The sequence below is a fragment of the Monodelphis domestica genome, chromosome 2, assembly GCF_027887165.1.
Source record: "Monodelphis domestica isolate mMonDom1 chromosome 2, mMonDom1.pri, whole genome shotgun sequence".
NCBI classification, from domain to species: domain Eukaryota; kingdom Metazoa; phylum Chordata; class Mammalia; order Didelphimorphia; family Didelphidae; genus Monodelphis; species Monodelphis domestica.
In genome coordinates this window covers 499,641,544-499,664,356 of record NC_077228.1, presented here as the reverse complement: position 1 = coordinate 499,664,356, position 22,813 = coordinate 499,641,544, and the positions used below count along the sequence as shown (strand labels likewise).

Below are 22,813 nucleotides of genomic sequence, written 5' to 3'. Positions count from 1 at the left end.
GGTGTGTTGCATTCAGATTTACAGGGGATTATTATTTCCTGGTCAATTAATGAGTTTATGACTGGGGTAATACCCTCAATTGCCTCTTTTGAGAGGGGATACCGAGGAATGGAAGGAGGTGGGCTAGATTTAGTTTTTATCTGCACAGGAACAGCCGACTTAAGTAAGCCTACATTGGAAGAAGATGTGGCTCAAAGAGACTCCGGTATGTCTTCAGGTATTGCAAATGTGGGATGCTCTTTTTTCTCCTGACTCTCTGAGAGAATTACAGGGAGTAAATTTAAAGATTCCTCCAGTACTTCCAATAATAAGGAACCATCTGGGGAGCAAGTTATTGTGGCTCTGAGTTTGCATAGAAGGTCCCTCCCCAGCAAATTTAAAAGGGAGTCAGGCATCAAAAGGAAGGAATGTTGTACCTCTACGGGTTCTACAGACACCATTCTAGGGGAAAGTTTTTTAACTCTTTGGGGTATTCCTGATACTCCCATTACACTTTCTGAGCCAATGGAATAACAATTTAAATCAAGTGTACTCTTTAATACAGACCTGGAAGGTTCCAGTGTCTTAATAAAAGACAATCGTAATAAGTGTTACCCACCTTTAAGGTAACATGGGGTTCATTAGTATAGGGGGCAATGGATAGGGACAATGGGTAGTAGGACATCAGGGTCTGGAAAATCAAAGCTTGTATCCTCTGATTCTTGTGCCCTCCCTCCCCCGGACACCTTAATTGTATTTGGGAAGTTCCTTGGGCACCCCCCTGAAGGGCACCCCCCTGAGCGACATTAACCCCCCAAGTATTTTTTGGACGAGCACCATTTAAGTTATAATGTTGTGTAGTTATTTGGTTTGAGTTATCATTTTCCCAATATCTATTCCTATAGTTATCATTCCTAATGTTGTGGTTTCCATTATCATTATTATAGTTATTTCTATAATTATCCCATCTGTAGTTGTTATTAAACTGCATATTCCTTCTGAGTGCCCCAAGTAAAGTTCTACACTCTACCATTCTGTGGCCCTTCTTCTCACAGAATTGGCAGGTAACGGATTGATAATTAGATTCCTGGAGAGGGACAAGTGCCATTGGTTGAGTATCACGCCCACTGTTCAGTTTAGTAATCATATCTTTTAAATATCTCAATTCTTTCTTCATTTCCTCCATGAGATTATTATTTTCTTCCTCCTTTTCTTTGTTTCCCTTTGAAACATATAGTGCTGTTTTCTGTAATTCTTCAAGGTCTATCTCCGGCAATGTGTTCTAAAATAATCCTTATTCACTTTGTAAGAGTTATTGACAAAGTGCCTTCTAACTTGTCTTATGCAATTTTATTTAGATAGGTCAAAATCCAGGTATCTACCCTCAAACTCAATTATTCTGTCCATGAATCTGGAGGGTGTCTCTTCCTTATTTTGCTTAATTCTTTCAAATTCTGTCCACTTATCTGTACTGTCTGCACACTCTCTCATTGTTGTTAAGATGGCCCCTCTAAAGCGGTATAGTTGTAAATAATTCTCAGAGTTGTTATAGTCTCATTTGGGATCCTGAGATGGCCAGTGTGCTGCATTGAGCCCCTGGGTTTTATTGACATGAGCAGTTATTCTGTTTTTCTTGCGTTCAGTTAAAAAAACCTGTAGCAAGTTTTCAATGTCTTTATATGATAGATTATACTGAAAAAATATATCTGTCATCTTTTTTTGTTACCAGAAAGGGATCTTGTTCATATGTGGGAATATTTCATATAAATTCATTTATTTCTTGGGGAGTAAATGGTATATTGTGCCTTAAAGTCGCCACATCCCCATTTCGTCCTATTTCAGTTACTTCTCTTAGAGGAAACAGGCCTCTAATTGAATTTGGTACCTGTGGGTCAGTTTAACTAAGATGAGTTTCTTTAAAAGGATGAGATTTCCTTGGGGCTGGAATTAGTTTTTGGATAGGAGAAGGAACAGGAGAAACTGGGATTTCAGGAGAAGGGTCTTGGGGATTAAGTTCAGCCAAGATTTGTAGACCATGAGAGAGAACAAGTCTGTTAGCTGAGCTATAGGAAAGGTATTTTCCATCTCCATTTCAGGGCAGGGAACTTCCTCATTTAGAGGTTCAGAAACAGGTCTGTCAGGTTCAAGCCTGTTTTTGGTAGGGTGGATGTTTGCCAGTTGATCCTGTAAGAAGCATTTTAAATTATCCAATTGGGCTTGCATGTACTCTTGAATGGTTTTTATGTCTTCCTGTGTTTTATTTTCAGATTTTTACATAACTTTTTGTTTTTTGGCATCTCTTAACACAGTACTGAGGAGTACAAAAATGACATTACCTAATAACATAAAAAATTGGAGGTATCCTGAATTCCTCAATGTCCCTAATTCTTCAACCACCATATAAATGTCAAAGAATGTAGTATTCATTTGTGTATATATATATATATATATATATATATATATATTTTGTAATTATTTTCCTAGTGGGCTTCACAAAACACATGGGGAGCAGGACAAGACCAAAACTCTCTCCAGGTCTCCTTCACTCCTAATTAAGAGTAATCTAGGCAATATTGTCAGTGAAGGTTGTCTAATTGGATTATTTGTTCCCTGAGGGAAAGGGTTTTTGTAGCTAAACAGCTTCCTCAGTCCTGCTGCTTTTTGGTTTAAAAATAAATAAAACAGCTGTGTTCAATTCAAATTAAGGAGAAAGGAGAGAAATAAAAATGTTTTATACTCACCTGCCCTCGCAGCTGTGTTTCAAACTGTTTAAAAGGCTGACTTGAATAAGTAATAAAGAAAGAAAGGAAAGAGATTTCACAGAAATTTGAGGGTTCTGGTTACAACCTTCGTGGATTGACCAGATTGTAAAGATAATTTTAGGATTGTGACTTAAATCCAAATTAATTGGTTGCCAGGGGAAAATCCCAAATAAAATGCTCAAGTCAGGTTGGAAATTTATGGTAATTTTAATTAATATAGAGGGAAGGAATTTAAGGAGGAGGGAAGAGGATATAGTATTTCTCCTGCCTGGCCTGTGCTAGGGGGAGTTTAAAGTCTCTGCCTCTAGGTCTCTGAAGAAGATGAGAGGCTTCTAAGAGGATAAAGTTGGAAAGTAAAGGAGGGAAACTCCAGCCAGAAACTCACCACTGAACCGGACAATAGCTGTAGCCACGTCAAGATGCCGAAAAGGCACCTCTCTGCTGTCAAAGGTACTGGAGAGAGGAAATGAGCCAAATATATAGACCTTTCACCCTCGTGTCCCCTCCTCTAAATGCCCATTGTTGAGTTCTCATCTTTGAGTAGATTATATCTTTAGAGTTACTTAACATCTCTTTGTTAAGTTCACTTTTTGATAATTACTTGACCTTTTTGTGATTAATTTAACCTTTATAGTTACCACCTTTTTGTATTAAGATCTAAAAATAGACTTAGCTTAAAGTTCTAGCTTCACTATAAGGTAAGAGCTAAGTACCTTCATTGTTCAATCAGGAGATTACAATTTTATCTTCCCATAAAGTAAGATCTAAGTAGGGTGGAATAATTTAAAGTTCATAGGTTCTGCTTATTTTCACTCATCACTTCAGACATATTTCTCTGAATTGGCATATTCTTTTTTTCTTCATGGTGCAGTAAAACTCCATTGCAGTCATATGCCACACTTTCTTCAGCCATTCCCTATTTGATGGTGGTCCCTTTTCTGTTTCTAGGTCCTTGCTGACAACCAAAATACATAATGATGATAATTCTTTACTCTTTGAAAGGGAAATGAATATCCCCAGTCTTCTGCCAATAAACCTTTCTTGTTCCTTTAGCATGTTTAGCCAAGTAACTTCCTCACAGGGACTTAATAAAGTTTTGCTGAAACATTCAGCTTTGCGTCTTTTCCCACTTAGATGACTATCCTCTGGATGTTCCACAACTCTTTAATGGTTCTCTTAAGATTTGGCAACTAGAACTGAGCTGACTACTTTGGGTTTGGTCTAATAAACCTATAATATAGTGGAACTACTGAATTATTTGTTCTGGACCTTGCCCTCCTAGTAATACAACTTGAGGTCACATGATCTTTATGAAAGTTGAATCACAGTCTCTATTCACATCTTACATCACTGGTGCTGAAGACATCTAACTCCTAAGACTTTCTAGGATCTGGTTCTTGGTTCTCTGAGAAGTTGTATCTTCAAGAATCAGAAGTCAAAGGATGCAGAACCATTAAATCTGGGGGGAAACTCTGGGGAACCCTTGGCAAAGCATGCTGTCCATGGACTTAAATGTTGCCCTCAGTTTGATCAGTGACTGCTTATTCCTTCAAAGATGGTCACCATATTAGCAAACAGTGTATCAGTCACAACATCTTCACATCTTCTCACCCTCCACTGAATTCTCCCTTTCTCTCATCAGCTTTAGAAGGAAACTTTTTTTGAAGCATTGCATAGATTATTGAAAGATTTCTCATCTAGATCTGCCCCCCTCCTATCTAGTCACCTGCCTTGTGACTTATACACCCTCTCTCCCTACCCTCTAGCTTATTCCTCTGGTGGTAGACACAGTAATCAAATCATCATGACCATTGCTTCTTCAAAGGGCATGCCAGTCCGTTCCCCTGACGGTCAACCAACCTACTATCCTTGTGATTTCCCAGAGCGCACTTCCCTTGCCTTGTTCTTCCTGTCTTCTATGTACTGTCTCCCCCAATAGAACTGAAGCTCCTCGAAGGTAAGGACTGCTTCTTCTTTCTCTGTGTTTTCCCAGTTCTTTGCACCCTGTTAAGTGGTTAAATACTTGTTCACACCTACAGTCATACTCTGAGTCATATAAAAACTTTGAGAAAGCCAGAGCCTGGACCTAGGGGACTAGGAAGAAGACTGAGTAGTATTGGCCACTCTGCTTATTGTGCCTTTTTAAAGCTATCTGTGTGGGCTTGTCAGCTGAGGGCTTTCAGGCCATGCAAGTGAATAGCAACGGCTCGACACTTGGTTTTGGAGTATTTCAGAGCTGTTTTAATACAAATGCTTCACATGTGGACAGGCAGGCCCACAGTTGTTCAAGAGGAGAAATTTGCCTAGTGGTCTAGAGTTCTTGCTTTTATCAGGGATGGGACTTGTCAGATTTTTCCAGATAGAGCATTTGATTCCCCACCACTTGAGCAGAGCCCTGTCTTGACTTCCCTGGGAGTAGACCTTTTGCATATAGGATCTTTGTTGTTTCAGGATTGGAAGGGAGTATGTGCAGGAAACACAAGAAGAGTGGGGCACCTGATAGAGATGAATTTTTAAATTTCATTTGGATTAACATTTAGTTACCTGTTGACATTTGTTCTGGTTGACTCTGAATATCTCTACTACACTTTAATTTGTTTGTGTTTTCAGTAGCACTCACATGGTTCTGGTTATTTTGAATGGATCTACCCCTAGTTTTGATCCTGCGCAGTTCAGGTCATCACAGCGAATGTGCAGAGAACTTTGGGGACAAATAGGTTTGGTTAGGAAGATTATGCAGAATTGCTAAAAAGTGGATAATTTTGTAGCAGTGAATGAGAATTGAGCCACATGGAGTTTTAATTGTGGCTTTCAGTGGAAAGTGTTATTTCTGCTAGATCTCAGCTGCCATATCTTACATAGTTAGAATTAGTTCTGACAAAAGCTCTGATACCCCACCATCCCTGGAATCTCTTGATGAGACTAGAGTGTGTTTAAATTACATTCAAATCATCATTTCTCAGTGATTTACAACTGGCTGGTACCAGGGTCCACTCCTGGTTTGGATCAGCTTATAACTATTTTTACCAAAAGCCAACCAAGGAAAACCATTTCCCCTGGAATTAGAAAAGGCCAAGGGTGACACAACACAGATAAAAATAGAATGTAACGATAACTGACAAAGAAATGTATCACATCCCTGACCACTGCTCCTTTGAGTTACCTGTGGTAAGAGCTGCTCATTTGGTCTGGCTTATCAGAGTTCAGACTGAGTTCATCACGTACCTTTTTATAGCATTCTTGAGTGCATTGGAACAAGGTTAGCATATTAATTTAGCCTGTTCGTCTCCTACTGTGCCATGATGAAGAGGCTGCTGCTGTTTCAGGCTTCCCGTACTAGAGAATGGAAGTAATTGCCAGTTACAAACCCAAGCTGACAAGCTGCTCTTTGCTGAACAGCTACTGCAAGTAATATTTAAAAAGCCATTATTTTTAAGCATGTATAGCAAGCTCTTATAGTTGTAAAGTGCTTTATAATCATATTTTTTTGTTATCCCTTTATGGCATCCCCAAGAGGTCTCTTATGTTGTTAGACCAATTCTACATAGGAAAGAACTAAAAGAGAGCTTTAGATCATTGCCTCATAGGGTTATGGAACACACAACATAGAGCCATGCTCTTCACAGATTGACATTGAAGGCACTTTCATCCACTGTGTGTGGTCTTATGCTGTGCGACAAGATGTGCAGTCTGTGGACTGGCACTTATCCCCTCCTCCCCCATTCCAGTAAATTTTGTAGACAAAACTTGATTCTTGTCTCCTATTTCTTTCCCAGACATGTTCACAAACCTTGGCAATATAGAACCACCAATGACTTAATCTTTGCTTAGAGATTAGATATTTTAGCTTACTGGAATTGATTACATTCATTCAGCAAACATTTTGGTTCTTTTTGTCAGCAGAGGACTATACTAGGAAGATACAAACTTTAGATAATTCACAGTTGACCTGTCATTTTTCATCTCATAGGCAGTTTAGGCGTGACAGATAACAGTATAAAATATTGGATAGAGATCTATAGAACAGTCCATTGAGATGCTTGGAGAAAGAACATTGTTACTAACCAGGAGATTAGTGAAGGTTTTATATAAGAAATGAAATTTAATTTGGGCTTTAAAATGGTTAAGAATTAAAGGTACAAAGGGGAGGAGTGGTGTTCCAGGGAAAGGGTGAATAAATGCATGGATGTGTGAGGGTAATTGTGCATTTAATGTTATGAGAGTAGAACAGTTTGGCTGATGGATGGTAATATGAGCAGTCTAGAAAAATAGGGTGGCATTGTTGGTGGAGTTTTGTGTATGATTGGTCCAACCTATTCTGGAAAGCACTTTACAGCTATGCACAGAAAGTTATTAAAAGTGTCCCTTTGACCCAGCCATCCCACTATATACCCTAAATAGAGGAAAAACACCCATATTTACACAAATATTCATAGGAGCTTTTTGTGGTGGCAACCCCCCCCCCCCGCCCCGAAACAAAGGGGATGTTCATTAGTTGTGGGAAATGACTGAACAGACTGGGGAATATGAATGGATAGAATACTCTAATGCCATAAGAAATGAAGGTAAGAACAGGGAACAATTAATGCTATGATCCTTCCTTCCTTCCTTCCTTCCTTCCTTCCTTCCTTCCTTCCCTCCTTCCCTCCTTCCCTCCTTCCCTCCTTCCTTCCTTCCTTCCTTCCTTCCTTCCTTCCTTCCTTCCTTCCTTCCTTCCTTCCTTCCTTCCTTCCTTCCTTCCTTCCTTCCTTCCTTCCTTCCTTCCTTCCTTCCTTCCTTCCTTCCTTCCCTCCTTCCCTCCTTCCCTCCTTCCCTCCTTCCCTCCTTCCCTCCTTCCCTCCTTCCCTCCTTCCTTCCTTCCTTCCTTCCTTCCTTCCTTCCTTCCTTCCTTCCTTCCTTCCTTCCTTCCTTCCTTCCTCCCTTCCTCCCTTCCTCCCTTCCTCCCTTCCTCCCTTCCTCCCTTCCTCCCTTCCTCCCTTCCTCCCTTCCTCCCTTCCTCCCTTCCTCCCTTCCTCCCTCCCTCCCTTCCTCCCTCCCTCCCTTCCTCCCTCCCTCCCTTCCTCCCTTCCTCCCTTCCTGTGAGGGAAGGTAGAAGGGGGGAAACCCGAACACTTGAGAATTGAAAAGTCAGTAAAAATTTGTTAAGCACTTATTGTATTCCAAGCTCTCTGAATATTGTTAATAAAAAACGAATCAAAAGATAGTTCTTGAAATTGAGCTCACAATTTAATGGGGAGATAGCAAGTAAATAAATAGTTCCAAAAAACTATATGCAGAATAATTAGGAAATAATTAGAAGAAAGAAGGCACTAGAATTAAGAGGGGTTGGGTAAGATTTCCTGTAAAAGAGGATTTTAGTTGGAACTTGAAGGAAGCCAGGAAAACCAGGAGATAGAGATGAGTAGGGTGAGTTGGGGCTAAGAAGAGTGTCTCTTAACAACAGCAATAATATAAAGTGACAACAAATTGTGGATGGCCTCAAATGCCAGATGGAAGAATCTGAATATTACTCAGGAGGCAGTGGGGATGAGTGGAGGGGCAGGGAGTTTATAGAAATCTCGAGTAGGTGATTGGTTCTCTGCTAGAATTCTCTACTACAATAGTGGCAATAAGAGGAGACCACTACAAGGAACAAAAACATGTTTCAGGAATAGAATTGACAGAATTAGGTAACTGATTGGATTTGAAAAGTGAGACAAAAGGATAAACCACAAATAAGCTCAAGGTTGCCAACTTGACCATCAAAAACATGGAACTAGAGCTTATAAAAGAAATAAATCAGGGCTGACGAGCTAGATTAGAGTTTGTAATTGGTGTAGTAGAACACATGAGATTGCCTTTGGAGGGTGTCTAAAGGAAGAAGGAGTATCTATCCTGAGGGATCAGGAAGGAAGAGAGGGCAAGTGGTTAGAGATACACAGAAGAAATGGGAATATTGTGTCTCTGAAGCAAAGGGAAGAGTAAATTCCAAGGCTTAGTCAATCACCAGTGTCTGAGCTCCTTAAGAGACGGAATGAGAATCAAGAAACAAAGAATCTTAAATATAAAAACCATGAATAGTGGGAGTCAAGGAAGATATAGAAATAATAAAGGATAAAGATCTGTGCCCATTTGGCTTGAGCTCAAACTTGTTTCCAAGACTTGGGGACCCACAAAGCTTTTATTTAATGAATTATTTTGAGTGGGCAGTTAGGTGGTATAATAGAGTAGAATGACTCATTTTCTTGAATTAAAATCTGGTCTCAGACACTTAATTGTTTGACCTTGGGCAAGTCACTTAACCCCATTTGCTTCAGTTTCTTCATCTGTAAAATGATCTGGAGAAAGAAATGATAAACCACTCTAGTATCTTTGTCAAGAAAACCCCAAATGGGATCACAAATAATCAGACATGCTGAACAGAGTACACACCACCACCAGACTTTGTTGTATTCCCTTCATTTTATTTATTTTTATTTATTTTATTTGAAAATTTTTGTTTAATTGAATTAGACTATTTTTCCATGCTTACATGATTCATGCTCTTTCCCTCCCCTCCTCCCACCCCACTCCCGTAGCCAACTAGCATTTCCCCTGGGTTTTACATGTGTCATTGATCAAGTCCTATTTCCATATTATTAGTATTTGCACTAGGGTGATCCTTTAGTCTATGTCCCCCATCTACCCATGTGATCAAGCAGTTGTGTTTCTTAGGTGTTTCTACTCCCACAGTTCTCTCTCTGGATGTGGATAGCATCCCTTCTCATAAGTCTCTCAATTGTCCTGGATCATTGCATTGCTACTAGTAGAGAAGTCCACTACATTTGATTCTACCACAGTGTATCCATTTCTGTATACAATGTTCTCCTGGTTTTACTCTTTTTACTTTGCATCAATTCCTGGAGGTCATTCCAGTTCACATGGAATTCCTCCACTTTATTACTTCTTTTAGCACAGTAGTATTCCATTACCAGCAGATACCACAATTTGTTCAGCCATTCCCCAGATTCCTTTCATTTTAATAAAGGACCTTAAAATCTCTTTTCCATAAACAGTAATAACTGGCATGTGTATTGAGTTTGAAGGTTTATAAAGCACTTGATATAATTCTCATTTGGTTCTCAGTTACTTTGAGAAGAACTTGGAAAATATTTCCCCAGACAACTTGAGTAAAACTTGTTTTCTGTACCATTTAACACAGTGAGTTTCAGTAAAAGAGAACTTGAAGATTCAGCTTATATGAAGCAGGGAGAAATCAGTATTACATTAATTTAAGAGCAGAGTGGTTTGCTGATAGTGATAAACCTGTTTTCTCACTGTTTCAGGCATACATGTTTAGTAATTAACTGTGATCTGTCTTCCCACAATGCTTTTTTCCTTATTTTCTTTGCCATTTGACATATATTTGGAGATTTCCAATATTCTCCAGAATTATAATTTGTGTAATTATAATGTGTCATTACTTCTTAACACAAGGACTATCTGCCCAACATCCTTCTTTGACTTCATTGTTGGATCAGCCAGTGTAGCCAAAAGAAAAAAAATCCAGTAAGTTCACAAGTGTTTGTGAAGTGCCTCCAAGTATAAGCTTGAGAAGTAAATATGTAGAAGGGCGGGCAGTCTTTATTGGTCATTCCGTAGGTTTTTAGAATAAGTTTTATTGGTATGTTGTTGTTCCCCACCGTCTGGAGAGGAAGAAAAGCAGTTCAACAGACTCAAACAACAGAGGACTGCTTTTGCGGTGTCACATACCTGTAATTTTTACCTGTTTATCCAGAAGATTTGCAATCAATCTGAGTTTATATATCCACCATATTTCAGTTAAATTATTGTATGTATTGGTCTCCAGGTTCTCTTTTCTTCACTCTTAGTTCCTATAAGTATTTATTGTGTTCCTCTAAATTAAATTTCTCGTTTGCCTTTTTGTAAGGTCTAATAATATTCTATTATGTTAATTTGAAACAATTTTTCACCATTTGGTACTTAGTAGGTACGTGATTTGTTTATGGTTTTTGGCTCACATAATTTTCTTTGACCTATTTGGGTTGCACACTCAGTTGTAGACATGTTTGGGTCAAGAATATGAACAGTTCAGGCACTTTTCTTAATTCCAAGTAATTCCAGGTTATGGGAGGGCAGTTGAGGATAGTCTGTGGGAAATTAGTAAGAGTAAAGGAACATAAACAAAAGTTAAATAGGGTCTTAAAAGGGGGAGAGAAAAAATTAATGCAAAACAACAAAGTAGGAGAAAACGTAAATTCATTAAATAGAATGACAGAAGAATTGGATATGTAAATAAAAACCAAGAAAATATAAGTGGAATGATTTAAGAAAGGAACACTAAAACAGAGCCCAAGGCATCTTAATGACCAGTCTTGGCATGTAGCTGCCCATTCCCACCCACTCCAACTCCTCAGAGGTGAGGAATATGGAGAAATGGGAAATGCTTAATTGTTATTCTTTATGTTAAGGAAAGCCTAATGGGTATGTATTGGTGAGGAAAAATCAGGAAATGATGATATTGTAAAAACAAACAGCACCACAAAAACCTTAAAGAAAAAAGAAAAGAAAGAAAAACCAGCTATTGTATGTAAAATATATGCCTTTAATTGAATTGATAGAATTAAGATTGATCAAAATTCAAGGAATTTTTGTCAAGAATTTTCAAAAAAACTAGGAAGTTAATAATCATGATTTCTGAAATTCAGTTTGTTGGGCACAATGAAAATTTCTATATTAGACACTTTTGTAACAAAAAGCCTAGCTTCTAAATTCATAAAAAAACTAACCACATTGCAAAAAGATATAGAGCTAGAAACGTTTAACATAAAGTTAAACAAAAAGGGAACCAAAGAGCTGAACAAAATGTTGAAAGTCTTGTTTTCTGAATGGGAATGGGATGTGCCCATGATATTTTTACAAAAATATATACTAGAACATAGAGAAGGAAACTTAAGTTGATGCAGTGGATAGAGTGCCAAGTCAGGAGTCATGAAGATTTAAGTTCAGATTTGGCCTCAGATGCTATGTGATCTTAGGCAAGTCATTTAATCCTGTTTGCTTCAGTTTCTTTATCTGTCAGAATACTCTCTGTTCAGCAGTGTCATTGCCAAGAAAACACCAAATGAAATCATGAAGAGTTGGGAATGACTAAAACAACTGAATAACCCCAGAGCACAAAGAACAAACATATATCTATATGACACATCTTCTGTAAATAATAAATTAATAAAATTCATAATTAACATAAGCAACATGTAAAAATACTGCCCTAGGTAGGGAGTATCAACATTCTTCATTTTTTCTTTTGGAAACTTAGTATCTTTTTACTAAAATATATTGGGAAAAGGCTCCTATTATATATATTTATGTGAATTCTCTATAAGGTGTCACACTTAGCAGAAGTTTAATGAAAAGCTGTGTTTTTTTTCCTTACTCTCCAGCTTCTCTTTTAAATTTTATATAATTGAATTTGTCCATCTTGTCTTTTGTGATTTTCTCTCTTGTTTGGTTTTAAATTCTTTCTCAAACAATTGTTATGAAAGGTATCACCTCAATTTTACTCTAATTGTTTATTATATTTTGTAAACTTTAGATTGTTTGTCCATTTGATGCTTATTGTGTTATATGGTGAAAAATGCTTGCCTAAAGCCATTTTCTGCCAAACTTCTATTTTAGACTGGCACATTGGAAGCAGAAAATCAGAAAAGCTAACACCAATCTAATGTCTTTAGTCCTTTGTCTTTTCCCCCTGGGCTAAGATAGGATTGAACCTTGCAGTTTTGTTCTGTTTTTTTAATGGTTTGTTTTAAGATGCCAGATATTGTCTAATGTGACACTTGCTCCTCTGATGAACTAATTTTAGAAGTGTTGTCCTTTGGAATTGTTGTCCCTCAAAAGGTATCTTGGTAGGTTAAGAAATGGGAATTGCAGAAAAACAGTGAGAATTAGGATGGAAGCCTGGTACTGTTTCTCTTGTATTTTTTTGTGATGACAGAGAGGTAAACTAACCTAGACTTTGTCAGTGACACACTCTAGCAATGAGACTGAGCTTTTTCTATTCAAAGATGATGATGTGAATTGCTATTCCTGAGGAAATGTGAAAAGACCTTTTTGTGACAATCAGAACTCAACTTCACATACCCAAAACACACTATAGAAAAGAGGGTTAGATTGAGAGTCAAGACCTGGGTTCAAATCCTTCTTTTGTCATTTATTGCCTCTCTGACTTGGGGCTAGCACTTGCTCTTTTTGGGCCTTTCTTATCTCTCTGAGTTGAGGAGTTTGGACTAGAGGATGTCTATGTCATTTACATTTTCAAATAGATTTTTAAAAAACCCAACAACAAACTTACCTTCCATCTTAGAACCAATATTAACTATTGATTCCAAACCAGAAGGAGAGGTAAGGGCTAGGCAGTGGAGGTGACTTGCCCAGGGTCATTCAGCTATGAAGTGTCTTAGGTTAGATTTGAACCCTGGACTTCCTGTCTCCGGGCCTGGCGCTCAATCCATTGAGCCACCTAGCTGCCCTCTACACACACATATGCATGTGCACATGAACTTTCTAACTCAGGAAGAACCGTCCCTGTGAACCCCTTCTCCTATTGGCAAGTTGCCCCAAGAGCCTTGATTTTGAGGGCTCCTGCCTGCCCTCCTCCTGTTTTTCTCGCTCCCTTTTCTGTCTTGGCTTCCTTCATGAGAATGCAAGCTTCTTGAGGGACTCTTCCTTTTTCTTATATTTGTATCTGTAGCACTCAGCACTGGGTAATCTCTTCAATGCTTGTTGCCTGGAGTCTGGTACATGGCTGGAACTGTGCTCTTAGGCTGCCCCTGTGATGGGGAAGTGCATCAGATATTTTCCAGCAGCCCCTGTGTAGCGCCAAGTTTTCTGAGGTTTGGTTTCACTGTCTTTTAAGTACTTCCTCTGTGACCCTTGCTCGTGGTTACCCAGTTTTAGACATTGCACAGTAGAAGCTTGAATATCCTGCTGTGGAATCCCTGTAAAAATCTCCTGATGGAATGTGTGTAACGTGGGAATAGGAACATTAAAAATCCTGGCCATTGTGAAGCAGGATTGTTTGAATGGAGCCTTGTGAGAGAAACAAGAAAAACATGGGTCAGACAGGGACGGTCTATTATTTATATAAACCTAAATAGGATTACCTCTGCAGACAGAAAGAAAGCTTCTTTGAGCAGGAACTGGGAAGTTTAGGCGATTCAAGTGTCATAGAGTGAAGATGGGAACTTTAGGAAGGAGAAGATGGAGCGGGTACAAAGATGGGAAAATGAGTTTGTGGCTTATAGAAAAAAAAAAAAGAATGATTGGAAAGAGCAGGTGATGTAAAGATTAAATATTTATCAAGTCCAAGAGGTCATGGGAAAACATGGGTCTGCAGTGCCTGGCACACACTGGGCCCTTCCTGAACACATGTTGACTGCTAGTGCTTATTGAAATGTTAGAATGGGGGGCAGCTGGGTAGCTCAGTGGATGGAGAGCCAGGCCTAGAGATGGGAAGTCCTAGGTTCAAATCTGGCTCAGACATTTCCCAGCTGTGTGACCCTGAGCAAGTCACTTAACCCCCCATTGCCTAGCCCTTTCTGCTCTTCTGCCTTGGAACCAATGCATAGTATTGATTCTAAGATGAAAGGTAAGGGTTTAAAAAAAATAAGAAAGAAATATCAGAAATTGAGCAGTTTCCCAAAGATGGGGAATAACAACAGTGACAGAGGGTGACTTAAAAAAAAAAAAGGAGGGAATGGCTGTCCTAGAGATTGACGATGGGAGAGAGTCTTGGGCTTCCTCTGCGGAATGTGTCTGATGTTCTAGCAATGTCAGGAGCTTCTGCACTGCTTCCAGAAATGAAATGGAAGGTCCTGGACTGAGATCAGGCCTCTTTTTCTCCTTCTCTATATTCCTTGAATCAGCTACATTGGCATCTCCTATTAAAAGAAATACCAATCGATACTTATTTCTGAACAGGACTATCCATTAATATTTTTTGGTACCAACAACATGTTACTAATTACTTAGAATGTGGGAAAAAGAAATCACCCACATTTTTAGAAAGCTGGACAAAAATTGGCAAAGGTGTGGGCTTTGAAAAAATAATCTCTTTGACCTAGGCCATTTTCCATTTTGCATTTCTTGACTTGGGCTCAGGTAATTCAGGTTTTTTGAAAGAAGGGCATCATAAGTAAATTTTTTTTTAATAGGAAGAGGCAGCTGGATGGAAAGAGATTTTTTTTCAAGGAGTGTAATAGGGTCTTGTACAAAGTCACCTGGGGACAGTGGAGAGAGACTGGTTATCCAGGGACAGTTGGGGGCACTGAATGTGTCAGGGCTGTGCATTAAGGGATTATTTCTATTATCATTATTTATTTATTTTTTTTCTCTCCTCCCCAACAGTATAGCTTCCTGAAAGAGGAAAGACAGCCAGGTGACCCTGCTTTCCTTTCCTCCCTCTGGGTTTTGTCAGGTGTCCTGATTATCTCCCTTCTTGCTTCCCTGCCAGGTGGCTGTAAAAAATAACATTGACGTCTTCTACTTCAGCTGCCTCATCCCACTCAATGTACTCTTTGTGGAGGATGGAAAAATGGGTGAGTGTGGCTCGGTTCTGCTGAGCATTCCCGTCTTTGTCCCAGGGCTCCCTGGCCCCCACTTACTTCAGAATAGGTCCGGGCCTGGGCCTGCATCGCTGGCTGCCAGGAGTCGGCCTGGAGGCTGTGGTCCCTGCATTTCACAGTTTCTTATCTCAGCCATTCCTCTCTCCATTTGGAACCAGGGTTTTCTCTGACCATAGATGCCAGGCCTCTGGACTTTACTTAGCCCTCCCTGCCACAGTCTCTGAGCGAAGTGCCAGGGATACAGGAGAGGCAGAGGAGCTCACAGAGATTAGACCAGGACAGAGTAGCACTAGCATCCGGGGAAGCTGTGAGGCTCCTCTAGAAAGTGGGCTTGGGCTGAGTCTTGAAGGAGGCTGAGGTAAGGGGGCAAAGTGATCCAGGTATCCGGCACAGCTAGAGTAAAAGCATGGTGATGAGTGATGGAGTGCCATGTTCTCAAGGAATTTGGAGTAGGCAGGTGTAGATGCTGTGGGTCATTCAGGGCCCTTGTAGCCTCCTGAGCCCAGGGGCCCAATTAGACCCCTCCTTCTGAGATCCCTGGAGGCAGGGAGGCCAGTTAGAAGGCCACTTCAGAGGTCCAAGGGAGGGGAGTAGAGAGCACGTGGGAATCTTCCTCTTCCCCCCCCCCCCCCCTTTGGTAGCAGGGCAGAAAGTGGAGTCAGAGACTGGGGGGGGGGGGTCTATGATAAATGGGAGACAGCTGGAGGAGTGATTGTGCTCACCTGGCACAGCCTCACCTCCCGCCCCTGGGCTACCCCGTGACTATTGCTCTCTCATCCTCCAGGAGACTGGTGTGACTGACAGTGCACATCATCACTAGCATAGGGCATCATAGGGGTTAAAAGTACAGCCATTGGGGAGAGCATGCACAGGGCTGACATGGCACTGCCTATGTGCCATGTGTCGAGCCTTGCAGTTACTGTCATTTGATCCTCACAACTACCCTGGGAGGAGGGGCTGTTATTATGATCCCCATTTTACAGCTGAGGAAAATGAGACAGACAGAGAGAAAGTGACTTAATTGCCCAGAGTCACACTGTTAGAAAGTAGGTGATGACAGAGTTAAACTCAGATCTTCCTGAATCTAGGATCAGACCCCTCTCCGCTGAGCCACCAAGTGGTAAAGTACCTCTTGAAGAAAATGCCCAAATGATAGCGTTGTTTTGGAAAGCCACCGGCTCACAGCGTTCCTTTCCCCTCTCCTCCATTTAGAGCGCCAAGTCTTCTTGGCGACGTGGAAGGACATTCCCAACGAGAACGAGCTGCAATTCCAGATTAAAGAATGCCACCTGAACGCTGGTGAGTGACAGCCCTGATTGCTTGGGTCATCCTTGTCTCTGTCTCCCCTTTGCCCAGTCTTGACTCTGGTTTGGGGGTGGGGGAGAGGAGAGTGGCCTTTGTCCCTCAGAACTTCAGGACTTTCAAATGTGGATTGAAGGGATTGAGTTGTCTTGATCTCCTTTGGTCATGCTGCCCCTGAGAAGCTTGAGGCTTTAGATATGCCAAACAGAGCTTCAGAAGAACCTATGATGCCATCTTAGCTCCTGGGGCAGGTCCCTCTAGTAACTTGGAGTAACTGGAATTGCCATTATAACATGAGAATCCTCATTCTGGGTCCTTTTCTTTCAAGTAAATCTTTAGTAAGGCTTTCCAATGTCCATTTACTTCTGGTCAGACAAGAACATAACTTTGTATCCCTGGAATAATAGTTAAGTGGAAAGTTAAGGCACTTAGCCTTTTTTCTCCTGTATATACTGATTAGGACGATAGTATTTCTCTGCCATGTGCAATGCTGTTTAATGAGTCCTGAAGACAGAAGAGTCGCCCCTTTTGGTGATTAAGGAAGCAAGGGCCCCATTTCCAAATGTGAGTTTCTCAGGATTCCACTAACAGCAGAAAATGAAGTGGGCTATAGTTGAGAAGTCATTGTGCCTGACCACAGAAGAGTGAAATTCTGAATCCCTTGGCTTCATCCTTGTACTCCTTAGATCTGAGGAATCAGCTTACCATCTGAGAACACGAGTGACAATAAAATTGGGCCTGGGATCCAAGGCAAAAGGGACATGAAAGTACTAGATTTGGGGGGAGGGGGTTTCTCCATAAATTAAATGGAAGTTAGAAAAATCAGGTATGGATTGCCCAAGTGACAGATAAGAAAGGGCCCCTTGATACTAGAGAGGAAAGCCAAAAGCCATCTCAGCGAGCCCATATTGCCTTGGAGTGTTCCTGTTTGGAGTGTCCTCCAAAAGAGGAAGGAGCTATCTTGGCTGTCTTGGGGGGGGGGGGGGGGGGTTAGTTGCCGCCCTTCAGACAGGTGTTTGGTCATTGCTCCTGTTTCCTAGCCATGCCTCTGCCTTGGCTATTCCAAGGACTGCATTAACTTTTCCAGTGAACTTCTCTTTGACTAATGGCAATATGAATCTTGGTTGACAAAAATCTCTCTCTCTTTTTTAAAGAACTTAGACCATCTTTTTTTATTTATTTTTTATGTTTTGGAAAATTTTATTTAATTAATTTAGAATATTTTTTTTCCATGGTTACAAGATTCATGTTCTTTCCCTGCCCTCCCCCAACCCCCTCTTGTAGCTGATGTGAAATTCCTCTGGGTTTGACATGTTAGACCATCTTTTTTAAATACATTAAATCACTGATGTTGCTGAGAGATTACTTTCTGAAGCTAATTCCTAAGTAGGTGGCCTACCTACATCTATCACCTAAGGCCCAGGGTGAGGTCACCTATATGCTCCCTGCCAACCATAGTTCTCTATTCAAGAAAGCATTTTTAAGTCCTCAGTTTTTGCAGGATCTGATTCAACACTCAGAGTCTAGCTGTGAGCTAAAAATACTGTTCCCTCCAGCTGATCTGCCCTAATCACAGCAGTACCAGCTCTTTAAATAGAGCAGCCATGCCAGAGTTGATGTCTGACAGATGGAATCAACCTACTGAGGACTTCAGGAGGCCATAGGCTAGGGCCGGCCCTTGACTTTGACTAGTTTACTTCATCTTGAAGAAAAAATAAAACAGGGTCTGCTTGCTGGGGTCAGCATTAAGAATGTTCCAATTTAGTAGTCCATAAAAGGATGTGTGGATGGTGTCACGGGGATATAAAGAGCAGATCTCTCTTTAGATAAGTTTGATTTTCAGTCTGTTTTCCAGTCACAACTTCCCCAGGAGAGCTTTGCACAATTTGAAGAAATGATTTTCATGTTCCTTGTCCCCTGATACACCTCTATTTGGGAGATCTCCAGCCCTTTTCTCTAACACTTAAGTAGGAAGAAAGCCTTAACAGTAAGCAGTTTCACTAATGTCCTTTGTCCGGATGGTTTATTACCTTCTGGAAAACCCATAGATTAAATGATAACCTAGTTAGCTTGACTCCAATGCACTTTGTAAAAGCATTTTTTTTTCTGGCCTGGAATAATAGGGGGGAAAGTAGTTTTATTTCTTTGTCCCTGCCATAATGTATCCCCTCCTTCAGATAAATCCATTTCTAAAATGGAAACTCCACTCCAAAGTCAGAACTAATTTAACTTGGTGATTCAGAATGGGAGAGGTTCTTTTTACCAGGTCATGGTGCTTTGTCTTATACTTACTAATGAGTGTTTCACTAGATGGAAAATGTAAATTGTCAGGCCCCTTTGTCTGAAATAAACGACCCTACTCTTGACCTTAATTGTTGTTAACAGAAATATGAATATATGGGGGGGAATGATTGTAAAGGGTTGGGACTTGTGGGCCTATTTTAGAAAACCACAATACACAGCCATTCAATGGAAATAGAGCTGACTTCCTAGGGGGAGACATCTCAAATGCAGCAAACTTAGAGCCATTCAACTTTTGCCTGTCCTACATGGCTGTTTGCCACATTTTCTAATTTTGGAAGGCTCACTGTGTATGTGTGTGTGTATGCGAGTGCGCATACATGTGTATTTCTTTTCTCAGTAGTGAAGTCGTGAGAAGTCTGCAGCCTCTTCTTATAAAACAGGCTTTTGCTTGTGTGATGAGCAGCAGCTCCATGACTTGTTTTCTTTATTTCCCTGGGAAATGGACAGGATTCTTGAAAGATAGGAATAATTTTTCACAATTATTAGACAAAAAAATCCTGTCAAATGTTGGAAGAAAATAAAGTAGAAACATCTAGAAATACACAGAAGAGAGCAGAAGAAAGTTCAGACCAGGTCATTGTGAAACCTGGGCAGTGCGAGCACCATGTCATTGTGTTATATTTAATAAGATATTTTTAAAAATCCAAGTTGCATATAATTAGAATTCCTGGTATTAGATATATAATTCCATGTTATTTGCTTAAGAAAATGCTCATTTTTGTTGATAAGATTTATAACAAAAAAGAAATTTAAAAGAAAAAGAAGGCATTGGGGATCCTGCTTTGAGTCAACTCCCAATTGATAGAACTCAAAAGAGAACATTTTTGGGTGACCTAATCTAACAAAGTACTGGCTAGAGCAACTTCCTCATATCTAGAAGAGAATATAAAATGACTCTGTCTATCTAAGGTGTAGATTCTGAAGTCCTAAACAATGACTACTAAAAGAATGCTGCTGTTATAGCCAGGTATAATGTTGGATTCCAAGGAATAGGCAATGGTTGAAATTTTCTGATGCTTTTATCTTAGGTAATGCATATATTTGGGAAGATGTGTTCATAATATGGCTTACAGTATATGGGGGGGGGAGACTGAGTTACAGTGATATCTTCCACACCCCAAAATGTCACTAGTTCTGTTTATAACATCTAGCTTTGACCCCTGGAATAGAAAGAAGTACTGCTTTTATTTTAAAGGTACTGCTCTTAGTATTAATAAAGGCCTTGAATGTAAAGGAGAAAAACTTGCATCCAGTCTGTTACATGATCCTGGGTTCCTGTGCTAATCTAGCAAGATTGAAGGGCTTGTGTGCCTGTTAGAAAGCCAAGTGCAGAGCAGCATGACAGGGGGAAATCACCTCCCATACTTATACCCTTGTTGTGGTTTAGTTGTCTAACTCTTCCTGGCTCTGGACCATACTGTCCCTGGAGATTTCTTGACAAAGATACTGGAGTGGTTTGCCATTCCTGTCTCCATTAGATTAAGGCAAAAAAAGGGTTAAGTGACTTGGCCAGAATCACACAATTAGTAAGTGTCTGAAACCAGATTTGAATTCAGGTCTTCCTGACTCCAAGCCCTGTGCTCTTCACTAAGGCATCTAGCTGCTCCTATACCATATCAGGTGTTTAATGTGAATTAAACACAAATTAGGGCATCTTTCAGCAGTATTTATTGAAGCCCTCCTGTGTGCTACGTATTAGGAGAGATGCAAAGACCTGTCCTTGGAGAGTTTACTTTCTAGTGGGTTTAGGAAAAAAATGTCACAACAGCTACCAGCTAACCTCCCATAAGTACAGGATTTGGCAAAATGATATTCACAAGGCAGAATAGGGATGCTACAGAGCTAGCTAATGGACATGATGCTTCCCAGAAGAATTGTCAGCCTGAGATTAAAAAAAAAAACTTCCTTTTTTCTTGGTGGGCAGAAACTTTTGGTTCTCCTTCCTGGGATGATAATATCACAATAAATCTCCATTTTCACCTCTTCTTCCTCTCCTTTCTCCAGTACTGAACTTTGTAGTTTTCTATTTCACATCAGTCCTGTTATTCTCCTTTTATGGAGAAGCTTGGTGGCTGACCCAAGATCTTGTAGTGAGCAGAATTTTCAAATTGAAGTGATAAACTCCAGTGGCTTCCTGTCACCACCCTGATCAAATGCAGAATTCTTTATTTGGCATTCTAAGCCCTTCATTGCCTGTTACCCCCTCCTCTACCTTTCCCATCTTTTTATATCTTTCACCTCCCTATGTACACTCTGATTTGGTGTCACTGGGCTCAGTTATACAAATGACCCTCCAGCACTTGACTGAGCATTTTCTCTGTGCCCCTTCTGTACCCCATCCCTGCCTTCTGGCTTCCCTCAAACCCCAGCTAAAGTCCATCTTCTACATGAAGCCTTTCCCAGTCCCTCTTCATTCTAGTGCCTTCCCATTCTTGATTATTTTCTATTCTATACAGAAATTGTTTGCATGTTGTCTCCCCCTTTAGATTGTGAACCCCTTAAGGGCAGCAACTTCTTTTGCCTCTCTATCTCCCCACGGTGCCTGGCAAATAGATGCTTTAGTGACTGATCTTATAGATATAAACACGGAACTTACTTTTTTATTCCTTAGGTTTAGACCTTTGAAGGAGGGCAGGAACTGGATACTTCCTTAAAGGTTTTAAATTACTTTCTGACTTTCTGTTTGTTTCTAGACACAGTTTCCAGCAAACTGCAAAACAACAATGTTTATACCATTGCCAAGAGGAATGTGGAAGGGCAGGACATGCTATACCAGTCTCTGAAACTCACTAATGGCATTTGGATATTGGCAGAGCTCCGCATCCAGCCAGGAAATCCCAACTACACGGTAAGACTTGCCAGCCTTTCCAAAGAGGGGGAATGATGGTTTAGATTATTGGCAGGGAGGTGGAGGGGAAGGACTGCCCTTTGTTCTCCTCAGCCTGACACACTGCTCTCAAACCATAGCAGTCTGGTGCATAGCCCAGTGCGTGTTTATAGAGCATCCTCTAGTTAAATAAGCACATGTGTATATATTACTATAAGGAGTTCTGAAGCAGCTCTCACCCCAGGTGATTGTAGAAGGATGTGTTTCCCCCCCAAAGACTGCCAAGGGTTTTCTACCTATTCCATGTCCCCCAGTGGGCATCCCTTTATCTTTGAATATAAGCCAGATTAGGGCTGACTCCTGACAATCCATTAGGAGACTTTTATTTGGGAACCTCATACATTTAAAGGAGTATTTGGATGAAACATGATGATATGGAACCTAATCTAGAACAGCAACTTCCTGTTTGCTCTTTGGATCTGTGACCACTGAGTAGGACATTTTTGTCTTAGGATAATCGCCCTGGCTCTTCTGTTTCCTGTGCCTTCACTCAAGCTGTAGCAGCTGTGTTTCTCAATAAAACTCAGATTGTTTCATCAGACCTTGAATTTATACTTAATTATTGGAGAGTTTCAGGATTCTCCCAGAAGTGTGCATTCTCTCTCTGCCTTCCTTGTCAGTCTCCTTGGAGTTTCCTGTTCTTCCTTTCACCCAGAAGGGAAGCTTATCTTGACTTTGGCTATTCCTGGTTGGGATTGGTTCTCCAAGTGGTTTAAAAATCATTTCTGTAAACTTCAGTTATAAGCTTTCAGCAGGTTCCAAAATAGATGTATTTTGGTATATGTTATCTCAGTCCAAATCACGACTGAAACTACAGAAATTCCACAAGAGACAGAGACAGATTCACCTTGGCCAAACCTACCAACACAACTGCATCATGGTATACCTTGCTTGCAAATCTCCTTCTCTCCCACCTTTGCCTTCTTTTTTTTAAATTACTAAATTAACAAAGTATAAGCAAACATGATCATTTA

At 40.3% G+C, this 22,813-nt stretch overlaps 1 protein-coding gene across 5 annotated transcripts in view; it reads left to right on the top strand.

Moving 5' to 3' along the window:
• Positions 1 to 22,813, top strand: part of AP2B1 (adaptor related protein complex 2 subunit beta 1) — a 145,695-nt gene that overhangs the window by 114,815 nt on the left and 8,067 nt on the right. For all 5 annotated transcript variants that reach the window (XM_001367661.4, XM_007485512.3, XM_016429229.2 and 2 more), the window contains 3 exons: positions 15,235 to 15,319; positions 16,559 to 16,645; positions 21,646 to 21,800. In XM_001367661.4, coding sequence (XP_001367698.1) covers positions 15,235 to 15,319; positions 16,559 to 16,645; positions 21,646 to 21,800 — 327 coding nt within the window. The remainder of the gene's footprint in view (positions 1 to 15,234; positions 15,320 to 16,558; positions 16,646 to 21,645; positions 21,801 to 22,813) is intronic.